General features: G+C 38.2%; 1 protein-coding gene across 1 annotated transcript; it reads right to left on the bottom strand.

Annotated features, from left to right (window-relative positions):
- Positions 1-788: 788 nt before the first annotated feature.
- Positions 789-2535, bottom strand: LOC309485843 (parvalbumin-2). Its single transcript, XM_082152901.1, has 5 exons — positions 2448-2535; positions 1899-1969; positions 1675-1807; positions 1464-1573; positions 789-1043 (listed from the first exon to the last, which is right to left on the bottom strand). Exons 2-5 carry the CDS (start codon positions 1957-1959, stop codon positions 1018-1020), a joined length of 330 nt encoding a protein of 109 aa, XP_082009027.1. The 5' UTR covers positions 1960-1969; positions 2448-2535; the 3' UTR covers positions 789-1017.
- Positions 2536-16811: the final 14276 nt, after the last annotated feature.

Genomic DNA, 16811 nt, shown 5'->3' on the forward strand with positions numbered 1-16811 from the left:
TGTCTGGTTACTGACATTCTTCTAGATATCTTCCTTTCTGTTCAGCAAAAGAAAGAAATTCATACAGGTTTGAAACAACATGAGGGTGAGTATATGATGACAGAATTTTCATTTTTCGGTGGAGTATCCCTTTAAAGACTAAAAAGATTTTTAGGAAATATTAGTAACACTACTATATATAGTTTGAATTCAGAATTATTACTTAGCCTACTTTTTCTATAAGATCTGATTCAGAAAAGAAGTGCATTGATGTAGGTTAGATTAGAGGATAAACTATAACTTTCTTTCTTTGGCAAAGAGAGGCAAATATTTTAATTAGTATAGTATAACAATTATACAGAACTGTGGTGTTAAAAGTACACTCAAAAAGAGAAAGTGAGATTCTCCTCCTTTGCTTCAGTCATGTTGTGTCATGTGTGATATGCCTTTGGGATCTGAGTATAAAGTGACACTCTCACTCAGTCACTTAGAGCTGTAAGTGATGACTGCGCAAGGCTCATTAGCTCACTTCCTGAATGTGTTAGACAGGAGTCACACTTACCCATTCCCTGTTTACATTCAAAAACTGCTAATTCCTCTGTCAGTTCAACTAAATGCCTATAGGCCTACTCATTCACACTGCTTGCTAAAATGTTAATGCCTGTGCTTCTTACATGTATCGGTTGTGCCAATGAACCATTGTCCAAAGACACTTTTATCTTTTCATTGTAACAGTTTTAACTCTTAAAATAAAATTAAAAAAGGATTTCTTCCCACATGCGAAATTCAGAGATATTGAGCCAAGAATGTTGTTTTACATCAAATGTATTTTTATTTCCTTAAAGTGCAAAAGAGGTTGTAAGCTTGCACACAGTAGGTTTTTACAGAAACAATACAATGCAATGAAACAATATTAATTATAAATAGCTTTTCAAGACATTGAGCGTGCGTTCTTTGCAAGGAGGAGTTCATAAATAAATATAAAAAAGATGATAGGTAAGCAGAGCTCTGGTTCCAAAGACAAGGGTCAATGAATGCTTAGGCCTTTACAAGCAAAGCAAACTCTGTGGAAAGAAAATGATAAAGATAACAATTACAGTCTGAAATTAATCATTTTAACATCTCATTCATATCAGTAAGAACTGCTTAAAGCTTAGAGGTACAACCTTATAACTTGACCAATATCATCCAAAATGTATATGAGATTATTACAGAACTAAATAGTTGAAGTTTTACTGCAGGTCTATTATTGGTTTATCTAGTTGGTTAGCCGCATATACTGTAGCAGGCCTGCTTTAAATATAAAACTAGCAACAAAGTCAAGAGCTAAAAATGTAAGATGGAAAAATATGTTTTGTAACAAAGATTTTTTTTAAGCTTCATTGGAATTCATAGGTTTAATCATGTCGTATAATGCTTTGACACCTCAGTACTGTAAAGTCATAAAAAAATTATGAATATGAGATTAAGTAACCCAGGCTTACCATCAACTCCAATCATGCCATCACCATCAGCATCTCCAGCTTTCAGGAAGGCCTTTGTCTCTGCATCACTGAGCGCTCTGGCACCAGCGGAGAAGTTCTGCAGGAACAGTCTGAAGGGCACAAACAATCAACCTCAAGCATTGTTCCAGGGTTTGAACCAGTAGACACCAGGTCATTTTATTATGAAAACGTGATTTAAGACTGGACTTACTTGAGCTCATCCTCCTCAATGAAGCCACTCTTGTCCTGGTCGATGATGTAGAAGGCCTTCTTGATGTCGTCGGGGGTCTTTGCGCTCAGGCCAACCTTGGCGAAGAAGGTCTTGTAGTTGAAGGAGTCAGCAGCTGGGATTACACATGAAAATACATAAAAAATCAGCGAATTTATCAATAGTCTATTGTTTTTCTGTGGAGAGTTATTGCAGATGTGTCTTACCAGCGCAATCCTTAAGGGCTGCAGCCACATCAGCGTCCTTGAGAATACCAGCAAATGCCATTTTGATTTTTCTGGAAATAAGACCCACATAAGATGATGATAAATTAAGATGCAAGGTTTTCGACACTCAATTTTGTCAAATCTGAAAAACCAATTATGAAAAATTAACATTTAGCCCCTTTATTCCTAAAACCCCCCACAAAGCCACCAAAACACAAATTAACCGTCAATTCTCCCATTACAGTTAAACTTCTTCCTACAGTCAAAATATGATCTCTGTTAGGTCATGCGAGAATGCCAGATAATTGGATAATTGGATAAAAAAAATGGATAATTGCAAGCTCATCCAAAATCTCAGAAAGTATAGCAGGTCCTTGGTTTGGTTAAGTAAAGAGAGTGGTGTATCATCGCGTTTTCAGTCCTGCTGCAAGTCCGTTTACATCCTCATTTTTGTTCCTCCATTTTTCGTTAATCATATTCCATGGTGATTAGAGCAATTCACAGAGCCCTGGTGTATGATCCTCATGGCCTATCATCCGGTAAACTCACCTTTGCGCTGAGCTGACAACTGTTCCACAGATGTTCGACGACTACCGACGGCACCCATGGGCCCGGCTTTTATACGTTTGTCACTGGGGTTGTAACGGACACCATTTGCTTCTGTTGGGTAAGGTTTCGAAAAAAATGTGTCCACTAGTCATTATAGCTCTATTTTTATCCTTTCAAACGGCAATGCTCTGATTCCTTATGGGAAGCATAGAAGGGACCTCCTAACACACATCAGTGTTTGCATTTGGGCAATGCCATTGAGTGCTGTAATTCTCATATTAAAAAAATTATCATTTTCTTTTATTACTTTCCAACCACTTTAATTTGGAACCACTTGTTTCGGTCGGTCAAATAGAAAATTCCTTTAGAAAGAGGCACATAAGTTCCTGCTGGATAAAATTAAATTACTATTTTGCTATCTATCTATTTATTTGTTTATAAAGTTCAGTAGCCTACATTAGGATTTAATTATTTATTCTTGTATATGTGTTGTTCTCATTTTGTGTTTTTATTTATTGCATTTTTTATTTAATTCCATTATTATTCCCTTTCAGATATGTTTCACCCTTCAGGAAATGTGTAAGAATAATTTTTAATGTTGTTTTTTTCTTTTTCTTGGGATGGGTGGGTGGGGGGTGTGACCCATTTACAGTCTCTTTACTATATTTATATTCTACATGCAAGATGATGCTTTGCAGATTCTGGGACAGCTGGGGGATTGGACAGAAGCAAACGTTTCAGAGTGTCAGATTACTTTCAAATATGATAAAACACTTAAGGTTTTATGTGTATTCAACACTGATAACCAATGCACAAAATAATGCAAAACAAGACAAACTTGCTACTCCAGTACTTTACATGTCATTGTGATTTTTTTATTGTGTTCGCTTGTTTACTCAACAGCTGCAACAAAACTATTTAAGTTTGGATGATAACAAATATTCTAATCAAAGATTCAAAATACATTTTTAGTTACTAAATGTTTGTCACCAGCATGCAAAATCACTTCTGAAGAATTCTCTTTATAGGCTATACATACACTGAACAAAATTATAAACGCAACACTTATGTTTTTGCCCCCATTTTTCATGTGCTGAACTCAAAGAATTAGGACTTTTTGTATTTACACAAATTTCTCTCAAATATTGTTCACAAATCTGTCTAAATCTGTGTTAGTGAGCACTTCTCCTTTGCCAAGATAATCCATCCACCTCACAGGTGTGGTATATCAAAATGCTGATTAGACAGCATGATTATTGCACAGGTTTGCCTTAGGCTGGCCACAATAAAAGGCCACTCTAAAATGTGCAGTTTTTCTTGTATTGGGGGGTCCGAAAATCAGTCAGTATCTGGTGTGACCACCATTTGTCTCACGCAGTGCAACACATCTCCTTCGCATAGAGTTGATCAGGTTGTTGATTGTGGCCTGTGGAATGTTGGTCCACTCCTCTTCAATGGCTGTGGGAAGTTACTGGATATGTGGAGGTTCTGGGCTGGTGTGGTTACACGTGGTCTGCGGTTGTGAGGCCGGTTGGATGTACTGCCAAATTCTCCGAAACGACTTTGGAGACAGCTTATGGTAGAGAAATGAACATTCAATTCACGGGCAACAGCTCTGGTGGAAATTCCTGCAGTCAGCATGCCAATTGCACGCTCCCTCAAAACTTGCGACATCTGTGGCATTGTGCTGTGTGATAAAACTGCACATTTTAGAGTGGCCTTTTATTGTGGCCAGCCTAAGGCACACCTGTGCATTAAACATGCTGTCTAATCTAATCTTGATATGCCACACCTATGAGGTGTGTGGATTATCTCGGCAAAGGAGAAGTGCTCACTAACACAGATTTAGACAGATTTGTGAACAATATTTGAGAGAAATCGGCCTTTTGTGTACATAGAAAAAGTCTTAGTTCAGCTCATGAAAAATGGGGGCAAAAACAAAAGTGTTGCGTTTATAATTTTGTTCAGTGAATATTCAAGATGACTTATTTACAACAAATACACAATGACTATGCAAGAAATATTGTTTAAACATGTTTATTTTGTATTAGGCTACATTTTCTTGTAGAAATTCCAAGCTCAAACAATAACAGTACAGTAAAACATACAAGACAAGCCTGCACAAATCATCTTTGAAAACTGCTATACTGACAAGATCCCAGTGGAAAAATGCAGCTTTTTTTCTTTGCCATGTTTGACCGTCACAACTGGTCTCAGGAAGCATTAACAAGGGCTGAAAATTCTACAAGAAAGGTGAAGAAGGTATAGGAGATGTAGATTAATCGCTAACATTTAGCCCACACATTACATGTCATATTTATAAAGTATCTGAGGATAGATACCAACCTTCCAAGCTGATCCTCCCATCCCCATTCATGTCTCCAGCCATGAGGAAGGCCTTGGTTTAAGCTGCTGTAAGCACACAAGCCCCTTTTGAGAAGTTCTGTAGAAACAACCTGGAAAGTGACCTGAGTCACAATATAGGGATACAAATTGAAATTGAATTGAAATGTCTTTGTTTTTTAGTTAGGGAATAAAAACGTCACATGTTATTATTACACGGCTCTTGATTCTGATTGGTTAATCATAATATTTTCTCATTTTCGCTTTCGTCCATGGCAACACTGTATATAAGTGCGCTCATCCAGGTAACTAAAAACAGTGCTACTTTCATGCATTTCAGTTATCGGTGGTATTGAAAATGAAGTCTTAGGACTATTAAAGGGATAGTTCACCCAAAAAGGGTTTGTTCCAAACCTGTATCAATTTATTTATTCTGCTGAGCACAAAAGAGGATATTTTGAAGAATATAAAGTTTCCACCCTTCCAGAGTCTCGTCCCGTCAAGACCACCCTTCTAGAGCTTCTTCACGTCATGCCTATCAAGCCAGAATGTCATCACGTCATGCCTGTCGAGCCCTCAGCAAAGATGGCTGCCGCCTCGCCGCCTGAGCCCTCGGCAAAGATGGCCGCTGCCTCGCCGCCTGAGTCTTCAGCCAGGATGGCCGCTGCCACTTCAGAGCCTGTATCGTTTCCTGAGCCTGTATCTGTTCCTGAGTCTGTTCCCAAACCTGAATCTGTTCCAGAACCTGAGCCTGAGATGGTTCCTGAGCCTGTTCCTGAACTCCCACCCAGCATCACTCTCTCACCTCCTCCTATCATAATCTCCTCCACGCCTCTGCTGCTTCCTGTCAGCCCCTCAGCTTACCCTTATTCCACCATCAGTGATGTGGGGTCGGCGCGGGTCTGCCAGTCTCCAGTTCCATCATGGTCGGTGGATCCCCGGTCTCCGCCTCCGGCCTCCACGACCAGGACTCTACCTCGGCCCGTCGGTCCATTAACTCTACCTTGGCTCCCACCTCCCTCATCTTCACCGTGGCCCATCAGTCCACCAGCTCCACCGGGCTCCTTCGTCCCTCCGGCTTCGACTTGGTCGTTCGTCGGCCTGCCCTCGCCTCGGGACTACACTCCTCTGGCTTCGCCTCATCCCTTCGTCCCTCTGGCTCCGTCGGGCTCCTCACTCCCTCCAGCTCCACCTAGGTCCTCTGTCGCTCCGGCTCCACCGCGGGCTTCTGGATCCCCGCCTGCGCCTCGGTCGCCAGAGCCGTCGGCATCGCCATGTCCCTCCAGATCCTCAGCATCGCCTTGGCTCGTCGGCTCTCTGTCTACACCCTGGTCTCCACTTCCACTTCCACCTGCTCCGCCTCCATCAGTCGGCCCCCTGGAGTCGTCAGCCCTTTCTCCACCAAGGCTCCTCCCTCCATCGGTTCTACCATGGGCTGCCTACCTGGCTGCAGTCTGGATTCCTACTTTTCCCTCCTGCTCCAAGTCCTTCCTGTGTCCTCCTTGGCTCCTCCCACCATTAGCTCCGCCCTGGCCGCCTGCACAGCCTGCTCGGCCCTGGTCTCCTGAGCTGCCGGCATCGCCCTGGAGTCTACATACCCTGCTCACCCTCTGGATTAAGACTCCAGGATGCCTCCGGGGGAGTACTGTCACGTGTCAGTGCTTGTTTGGACTTTCAGTTTGTGTTTTGATTGGTTCCTGTTTTCCTTTGTTCTTTTCCCGCCACTCCTTCGTTTCTATGGTTACTGTAATTATCAGTTCAGTTGTATCACCTGTTTAGTCAATCATCGTCATCTGTATCACCTGTGTTCTGTTAATCAGTGTCATCTGTGTTTGTATTTAAGTTCCATCTGTTTAGTCAGTCATTGTCCGATCGCCGTTGTATTTAGTGTGTGTTGCTACCTGTTCTGCTGTCCTGTGTTTAATTACATTAAATCTTCGTTTTTGGAAATATATCCTTGTCTCCGTCTGCCTTCCTGCAACCCACCGTGACAGCTGTAAACATACAGAGAGCCCTATCAGCTGGTAGTATTATTTAAGGTTAAAAATAACTAGTTTTTTTATTATAATAACTTTATTTGATATAGTTAAAATATAATATGTAATAGTACACATACTTAGCAAAATATAGCTCTTTTTTTTCTAGCCAACTAACGTGCTATATATGTGATGAATCACATGGTGAAATTTTACCTATTAGGCCTACAGATTTTGATACCATATTAAAGCTGGTTTCAAGCCCTTTCCAAATCTGTTTTTATTTATTTCATCGTTTGTCAGTAACAATATCTGAAGTCGGCTGATTGCTATGATTTTCAGGAACGGAATTTTGAGAAAAACAGGTTTAATTAATTGTCATGTCCTGCTAGCGGGACGATTGGTGCTCTTTTTTTTTTTATTGCCTTTTTTTTCATATCACATATTTTAGTAATCATCATAGATTAGGTATCATTCGAAAGCTTACGAACTCAAAATTCATCCTGTGAAAACCGTTTAGAAATTGGAGAGCAAGATCTTTTAAGTGAACAGCTAGCTACTTCAGACTCCGTTGTTGTGCTCCGCATCTCACGATACACAGGCTCTGATATTAAAGGCGTGAAAAGGTGAGAGCTGCACCATTTAAATATAATATAATTGCTGGAATTTATGTTTTTTATATTTTGTTTCACAAAAAGTCTCTCTCTGCAGATAAGTTGAGTGAGTTTCTGATATTAAAGGTGTGGTGAAAAGGTGAGAGTTGCACCATTTAAAGATAAAATAATTGCTGGAATTAGTTTTTTTACGTTTTGTTTGTCACAAAAATGTACAGATCCCTTCTCTTGTGTATATGAATAACAAGAAGGGCCAAATCATTGGTAATAGCCACAGCACCACTTTCAGTGATGCAGTTGAGTTTGCCTCCTACAACTGCCTGAACATCTCGTATCCAGCAGGCCAAGGAGCAACGCTGGAGTTCTTGAAGAGGTACGAAACCAGCAGTTATTTTCATAGATCAAAACAGTAATGAAACTCTCTAGCTACATCTACATTAATCAGACACATTTGAAAACATTGTTTTAATTTTAAGATGTTCTCAGACCACACTATTGTTCCAGCATTTTCCAAAAGTTTATCGTTCACACTGAATTCAAAAGTATCTGGATTAGTGTAGCCCCTGTCGCATACACACTACCACTCATAACATCCTCACACTGTCTCTCTTGAAAACTCCCTCCACAAACATGCTTTGTTTGTGCCAATTTCCACTATTCTGATATTTTTACTGTTTTTACTGTATTTTTTTTTTTTTTTACTGTAGCTCCTTTTACTGTAGCTCCAACCAGCTCCAACACACCTGCCTGGAAGTTTCTAGCAATCCTGAAGACATTGATTAGCTGGTTCAGGTGTTTTTAACTGGAGGGCCACTGTCCTGCAGAGTTTAGCTTCAACCCTGAGTTTGACACCTGTGTTTGTTCGAAAGGTTCTTTCTCTCTGAACCAAAATTACAGACTATGAATAGAAAGCATACATTGCAACATTCTTTCAGAAGAGAGTTCAATCTCCCTCCATTCACTTGCACAGAGATTTTCATCAGTTATATTAAGTATACTGCTGCAATTGTTTTAAAACCATTGCTAGTTTTAAAACTGTTATACTGTTTTTATTAAATACTGTAAAAACTAATAATAAATATTATTTTGTGATTAAGAGACTGGTTATTTGTTTAGCAGTGTTTAAACTTTACAGATCAGTTTATTGTTTTTATACAAGTAAATATGATCCTACATTAAAAAGCTAAAGAATTTTTGAAAAATAAAGATTTTAAAGAAAGATTTTATGTAAAATTACAGTTATAAACTGTATTTTTACAATGTCTATTTTACGGTTTTTCTCTGGCACCCTAGCTGCCGGAAAATTCAGTTTTTTTATTTTTTTATTTTGTACAGTATATTGTCGCAAAAAAATGTATTTTGGCTGAAAGAATCCTTTGCTGTGGGAGTAAAAAAGGCTGAATATCAGTGCAGAAAAATTCTGACTAAAAACAAACAACTTTGCAATAAGGAAATCTTGCAGCAATGTTAAATTCAAACAAATTCACAGAGGTGAATCTTAAGTATTGTTCACTGGAACATCATTCATACACTACCTTTACATGCATTAATGGCAGTTGAAATATCAGAGGTAGCCAAGACGTCTGTGGTGGCCATGTCCCGAAGGATCAGATGAATTTATGAGGCCTGTACTTGCAACAATGTCTTTGCTGATTATAACAGCAAAGCCTGCAGTCTGAACGTCCCAAAAACCAGCAGTGTTTGTATGTCATCTGCAGCTGTGTCCTTTACACCACCTGACCTGTCCACAACACAGAAGGACAAGCCATTGCAATAAGGTAGTTACTCGAGTAAAGCACCTCACAATCTACTGAATTAAACAAACAAACACAAAAAAACTCATGATTTATATTAGATTTATATGTCGCTTAATATCAGCAGGTTTTGGTTCATTCACTTGAAGTGAATATCTTTTGTAAGCATCCTGTTATTGCTTCACTGTCATTATTGGACGTGTGCCTACACAATATGATTTAAAGGCAGCGGCCGTATATGGAGAATTTTGCGCAGAGAAATGTTTATTTTCCACACAGATCAAAGGTCTAAGGCTCGATCACAGTGTTAAAACACAATAAGATGAAGTCCAGCTGTTTTCATGTGTTTACGCGACTCTACAGTTAGCTTTGTCTTTGTGCACGTGCTGATCTACAGTGCGCTGATGTGACGTCAGCTTCACTTCCTCCACAGGCTCTTTTCCTGAGGATGGACGTCTGCCTGCTTGTGTGTGTTGCCAACCAGGGGCCAAAGCAATGACAAAAACATCCTTCCAGCCCACTACCTGCCCTTGAGGCCTTGTCCCGTTCCATACTACCTCTTGTTTGCAGGAAGGCCATGTTTCCTGAATGACAGGGATTTGTGGGGGATCGGGGCTGGACTTTTCATATTCTCAATAACACCTTTTTTCTTTGTCCTTGCTTATACATTACATCAGGTGCATCAAGAGCGTTTGGAGCCATATCACATTAAATGCTTTTTAAAGGGACAGAGAAAAGATTTGAGCTGGTGAGTGAAGGTGATTTAGAATATAACATTATTTGGCATAATATTGATTTAAATCTGTACAATTTAACAAAAAAGAATGAAATATTAATTATTTTGCTTCTCTTTGAGTGTTTATTGTTTTAAGAACAGTGTTAATGACTATGTAACATCTATATTTAATGACAAGTTAAAGTGCTAGTGTGAGTGGACAAACCAAACTTAATGGTTGTTCATTATTGATGAGTGTTAATTGCATCTTTCTATGACTGAATGTATGGCAGCTATTTTTAGCAAAAGAACATGTTGAGCTCAGAATTTTGTTTTTGCCTCAGGGGTACAACAGCTTACCCAAAAAGGATGACTTTGTACCTTATCTACAGCTAATGTAGTAGTAATATGCATCCTTAAAGCACTATAATAGTACAATTAAATATTTAGGGGAAAATAAGGTATAACAATTTCAGTTTGAGGGTATTGCCCCAGTGACAAGCTGTTGTACCCCTAAAGTAAAATTTAAGAGTGTTGGTATTTCTGGGGGAAATGTCATGCTTTGTGATTTAAAACAGCAATTTCTTTTATAATTATTTTGCCTGCATCTCAGATTTTATGAGCTTTTATGTAATATTTGTACTTTTAAAAATGTATGTCACACGGAAGGATCATTTAATAAGGCAAAATAACGATGATGGATGCACGCTGTAAACAAAACAAAATGAAAATTATGTTATCATGTACTCAAAATAAGAACAATAAAGAAGAAATAAGGTCATAAGGTCATACAGGTTTGGAAAGACATGAGGGTTAGTAAATGATGGCAGTTTTTTTGTGTGTGTGTGAGAAATAACACTTTACAAGTTTCACATTTGTTTAGTTAACATGAACTAACAATGAATAATACTTCTATAGCATTTATTAATAGATAATGTTAATCTCAACATTTATTAATTGAGTTTTTAAGATCAAAAGTAATATTAACATTAGTTGTGTACTGTGTACATGTACTGTGAACTAGCATGAACATTTTAATAAATACGATTATCAAAGGTTATAAATGCTATAAGAATACATTGCACATTGTTAGTTCATGTTAACAAATGTTACCAATATCCTTTTTAAATCTTGATGTTGACTTTATTCATCAATTACCCATGCATTCATTCCTGTGGTTATTTTCATAAATACTTGTTACATTTTTCAGCCAGGAGGTAGTTAAAATAAATGATTAATAAGTTGATAAGTGAGAAATGTGTTGCAATTACTGTATTTAAATCATTACATGTCTGGAACACGGCCTGTTTTATTTTGAGATGCTTTTTTCCAAGCCAAGGTTCTCAGTAACAGACTGAGATTTCTCTCTAAGCCTCTCTTGATAGATTTACAACTCGTTCTGTGTATCATCAGTTGTTCTCGATCTGCCAACAGCATCGTGGACATTAAACAATTACAATAAGGGATTCTCATGATGGGAATGCCTTTCAAAAGCTGTCCCTAATTAAAGCTGATCATGTCTTTCTTAAACGAGGGCATAGAGAGATTGCGCTGTTCCCTGTCTCTCGGGTTTAGTTGCATCTATATCTATTTCCAGCTGACCAGCTGTGATGGAAGCATGCCGATGGGACTCTCAGATTTAGCCAAGACGGCCGCCTCAGTTTCAGTTCCCGCCCCTCCTCTTCCCCGACATTAATCACTCAACACCAAGTGTGTGTAGTTGGAATGTTTGTGTGTGCATGTAGGACACCCTGAAGTGACCTCGGCCCAGATCACATCATTAGCCGTAAATCTGAAGGCACACACAAAACAAACATGTTTAGAGCACATTTGGAAGAAGAAGAAGAAGAAGAAGAAGAATCTTTTCCGTACATTTCCGTAGCTCAAGGTCGCTTTACATTGTACATTACAATACATTTACACACCCGCACATACATTAAAATCACATAAGGACACATATAGTCACATTATCCAAAACACATGTTAAATATGTTTTTAGCTGAGTCTTGAATGTAGCCACAGATGAGATATTCGTAGTGTAAGGGGTAGTGAATTCCATAATTTAGGATCATTAACACTAAATGACCTTCCACCTACAGTAGACAACCGGAAACGAGGGATGGACAATAAACCAAGTTCAGCTGATGTAAGGGCAGGGCGGTAAGAGTAAAGTAGATCAGACAGATATGGTGGTGCAAGACCATTTAATGCCTTAAACGTTAGAAGTAATACCTTAAAGTGAATACGTGATGCCACGGGTAGAGAATGAAGGGCATTCTTCCTCATAGCCTGATTTACACGCTGATGAAATGAGGCCTTACGCAACACCTGTCCCACGATTCCCCCCGCACGAGAGGGATGTAGCCATAGACCGCTCCACTTCCATGTCTGTGAAATACATGAAGGCGCTAATTGAGCAGCCTATCTTGCCAGGCTGCGAATTCCCCTTGTGCTGATCGTTGATGCGCCCCTTGGGGACCTGTAAAAAGTGGCAAGAGGCCAGAGAGAGTCCTGGACCTCCACAATGAGATCACCAAAAGTTGGATCAGTTGAGTAATGCCACTCATGTGCCATGCCACAGAGTTGGACTCTTGGATCTCATGTCATGTCCAACAAAGCCTGTAAGCAGTTGATTTCGTGGTGCCCCCCAGGAGCTCCAGGTCTTTCCCAATGCCATGCTGACATGCAAAAATAGGCCTTTTCATCTGGTTTTTGTGGGCTGTGACTAACTTAAAGGTATAGTTCACTCAAAAATAAGAATTCTGTCATAATTTACTCACCCTCATGTCCTTACAAACCTGTACGACTTCCGTTTTTTGGGGGAACACAGACAAAAAAGGTGTTTTAAATTTGTCCATTTTAAAGTCAATAGTATCCAAAACAACTTTGGTCTCCATTGACTTTTATTGTATGGAAAAAAACAATTCTTCAAAATATTCCATAATATTCCATTAAGTTTAATGGTTCGGATTAGTATTCAGACTGATAATGGTTATGATGCCATAAGTGATATTCGGAAAACCTGAATTTAGTGTTACCTCTGTTTTACCTTTAAAAATGCAAAAACAAGCTTCTCAATAGCAGCTGATAAGGATTTTTAAGGCACACAAATGAGCTAACTGACTGTCAACATAACAATATTAACAATGTTTGTCTCCTTTTAGGTTCACCAAACAGACTGCATTCACGTGGCATTATGGGAATGGATGTTTGTGTGTAAAATCACACCAGCCTTTCTTGGTTTTTAATCATGCAAAGAATGCTATAGTGCTTAGCATAGCGCTAACTGTGAAATGCGCTAAAGCTCAGTGTGCATGTGCATAGCCACACATTTGATCATTCCTGCGGTCAGTCTTACAGTCCCAAGTAGTAGACCTGTCTTTCATTCAATGAGTTTTGGACCGAAATGTAGTCAGCCATGCAACAGGAGGAGGGAATGCCAGTTGCACAACGACTTGGTGACTGTCCCTCTGCTTGTACAGTACCTTTGGGGTTTCCCTGAGCCGGCACAGGCCTGGCTCTTGTTTTTATGAGTATGACAGTATCTCTTGGATGGACTTCACACTTAGCAGAATAGCAGTACACAGCCATGACACTGGATACAAACCTGGCATCGCATTTTTATAGCATTTTATATCGTAAAAGTTTTTTCCTTTCTCTATTTTGAGATCACGTACATGTTCTCAGCCTGGAACAGATCTCATGTGGCAGTTGCTCAGTGATCCAATGAGTGAGACGTCTGCCAGACTTAAAACAGGTGGCTTTTTACTTAACATCAACTCTATCTTGTAAACAGAGTAAAGAGGGGTAAATACAAGGCAAGGGGTCCCATGTAAGTAAACATGCTAGTGTTACAGTTTATAGTGCAAAGGTTGCAGATGTGTGATTCAACACTTTAGACCCACTAGACTTGCCATTAAAGTTTGTCAAATACATTTTTTTTAATCTTTATTTAAAATAATATGTTTAAAAAACTGAATTACATGAAAATTAATATGGACTTTAGTTTAGAGAAACAGACCAAAAATATTTGTATTGCTTTTAATCTCATTTCAGTTCATAAACGACATGAAACTAATGATCTGATCAGCATCATGTAGTAATGTGGGAACTGAAAGTTCTTAATGAAACTCACAAGATAAAGTTGGATCCAGATTGTTTTAAGAATTTCTGGATGCCTTCCAAAATAACTCATTTGTTTAGCAGATGGTTCTCTGTATTTACCCTCCTCTTATCTAATTTCTTGTGCATAAAAGCGGCTCAACATAATGCATAACATCTTGTATAAGTCTTCCTAAAAAACTGATTTAAGGAATATATATATAAAAAATATATAAAAAAATGTCTCTATAGAGTATGTCCTCTCACTCACAGTACCCTAAACCTGATCCATGACTGCAGAGCAAAGGCAGGCAGGCTGCCGAGACTGACAGAGCTTTTTTTATTTTTAAATTATAGTGACACAGCATACAGCAAAATCTACTGAACATCCCTGACCTTATATAGCATCCGTACAGGATTAGATTAAGGATGTAAAGCCGACAACTGAGAATAAAGAATGCTACACTTTGATATGTTCCTTGTAAAAACTAATATGGATCTTGATCTGATTGCTAATCTAACTCTCTAATAAAATATAATCATCTACTTGATGCTCACTTCAAATGAGTATTTTGGCATATCGCTAAAATAATAGGCTACTTCATTCCATTTAATTCTCAAAATCTCACCAGATCACTTGGCAATATTCTTTATAGATAAATAATAATCTAAAATAGCCTGTATCCTCAATCCACTGTCAATGTGACAGAAAAACTGAGGTTTAATGGAAACCTTTGAGCCAAATATGAAGACACTTCACCTCAGGATTCACTAGAGCAGTGGTTCTCAAAGTTTGGGGCGCGCCCCCTGGGGTGGCGCAAGGATACTGCATGGGGGGCGCGGGAGATCAGCAAAAAACAAAACAAAAAAAAACAGCCGTTGCACCGGCGTTCAAGTGCGTGAATAGCGGTTAGCGCTCTGCCTTAATAAAGCGGCATTGAGCGGCAATTACACTGAATCGTTGTTCTTCAGACCGTTGACTTGTCACCATTGGAACAAGCCTAACATAGAATAGACCGAATCACAAGCTGCTATTGCGAACGCGCAAGCAAGTTCCGGTGAGAAGACGAACTGAGCTCGTGATGTGAGGCGCTGTCAAAAGCAGTCATACATTTGCGCATTTATATAGTTATATAGTATAGGGATATAAAATCCAAAGCATCACTGAAATATTTAAATATTTTTGTTTATTTAAATTAAAAGTTCAGTTCTGTATTATTCTCTCTTATTGTTATATGAAATAATGACATTACAAAGTGAAACTATTGCAGGTGTTTTTCATCTTTCCGTTTTTATTTATTTTAGTTTTATCATCTCCTTCAAGCTGATGTTTGTCTTTATCGAGATAAGATAGGAAACATATTGCAAATTATGTAGCATTACTGTCATTGTTTTACAGTGTTTTCATCAACAGAGTCCAACTTTAGAGTCCAACTTTATTATAGAGAATATATAAAGTTTGGTGTTTTGGGTTTTGATAACATTATGTCAGATAACATGTTCATCCTTTTGCATCCTCAGTCATGTCATACCAAGTGGACTGTAAATAGTTAAGTGGAATTAGCCTCAACTGATGGCCTCTCTGTTACAGCTATCGCTAATATGGCTAACAGTCAACTTCCTGCCACTCTAATTCTGTTCAGTAGTTCACACCTAAAGCCAAACCAGCCCAGCCTCAGATCAGGGATAGCCTATTATTGGTAACTAAAACCATACAATAAACATTAAACTGAAATTAAATAAATAAATAAACCTTAACTTTTTTTATTTCAACAAGTTAACTAAATAAACAATATAAACATAAAACTGTATATGTAAAAAAAAAAAAAAAAAAACTCAACAAATTACCAAAAATGTAATAAAAACTTTAAATAAAATGAAAACAGAAAATATATAAAACATGACATTTTAACAGAAATTATAATAGTATATCAGTCTGCCGCAGATTAAACAGCCTTTCTGGCCGAACATTGCAGATGTCCAGATTCTTTCCATATATTTTATGTTTGTTTGCATAAATATTAATACAATTTTATTATTTACTTTAAAACGGGTAACACTTTATTGTACAGTGCCTGTTACATACTAACTATATTAATAACAGTCAATTATGCGTAAATACTTAAAGTACTTAAATGAATAATTACATTGTAACTAAGACACCTTAAACTAAAGTGTTACCAATAATTGTATATTATAGCATATAAAATATTTATACAATTAAAATAGTTTTATTTTTAAACAATATATATAATCCTACTAAAAATATAATTTTTAACATTAATTATAAAATAATGTAGGGGTATTCAAAGTTTACATTTCAAAAGCTTGAAATGTTATTGGCAGGTCACTGGGCTGATTTATAAACACATAAATGAATGAAGCAATGTAAAGCACCGTTTTAATTTAAGCAGAAGGTGATAATATATTTGTGTTTACAAATCCATCTTGAATTACTCTCACTATTCAGACCGTCTGTACACCAGAGCTGCTGTACGAGGCACTTCCCAACTTTTCCAAAAAAGGTTACGACAGCCAAGGCTGACATTTCATTTTTGTCCCTACCCAGAATGCAACGGGGCACCAGACGAATAGAGTTGATGTTGTAGTGGGACATGTAACTCTCAGCGCCACTGGCTCTGATTTGCATGCTCAGAATAAGCCCAAAGGTATCCAATTACACAGCTCTCATGGATTGTTCGGTGTCACTTATCGTCTGTTTGAGGGATATGATGATTCTGCTCTCCGCGTGTAAAAGGATAGCGTGAGGTTCTGGGCCCCTTTTTTTGTGAAGTGTTACCACTCAATTGGTGGGAAGATCAGCACAAACTCACTTAAAATAGTGAACCTCCTCCCTTTTT

Source organism: Leuciscus leuciscus (assembly GCF_965113295.1).
Source record: "Leuciscus leuciscus genome assembly, chromosome: 21".
Lineage (NCBI taxonomy): Eukaryota > Metazoa > Chordata > Actinopteri > Cypriniformes > Leuciscidae > Leuciscus > Leuciscus leuciscus.

Excerpts from the sequence above, each read along its gene's own strand:
- LOC309485843 (XM_082152901.1), bottom strand. The coding sequence starts at position 1,959 with ATGGCATTTGCTGGTATTCTCAAGGACGCTGATGTGGCTGCAGCCCTT. Across the intron at positions 1,808-1,898 it reads AGCCCTTAAGGATTGCGCTG|CTGCTGACTCCTTCAACTAC; the intron begins GTAAGACACATC and ends GTGTAATCCCAG. Across the intron at positions 1,044-1,463 it reads TGGCATGATTGGAGTTGATG|AGTTTGCTTTGCTTGTAAAG; the intron begins GTAAGCCTGGGT and ends TTCTTTCCACAG.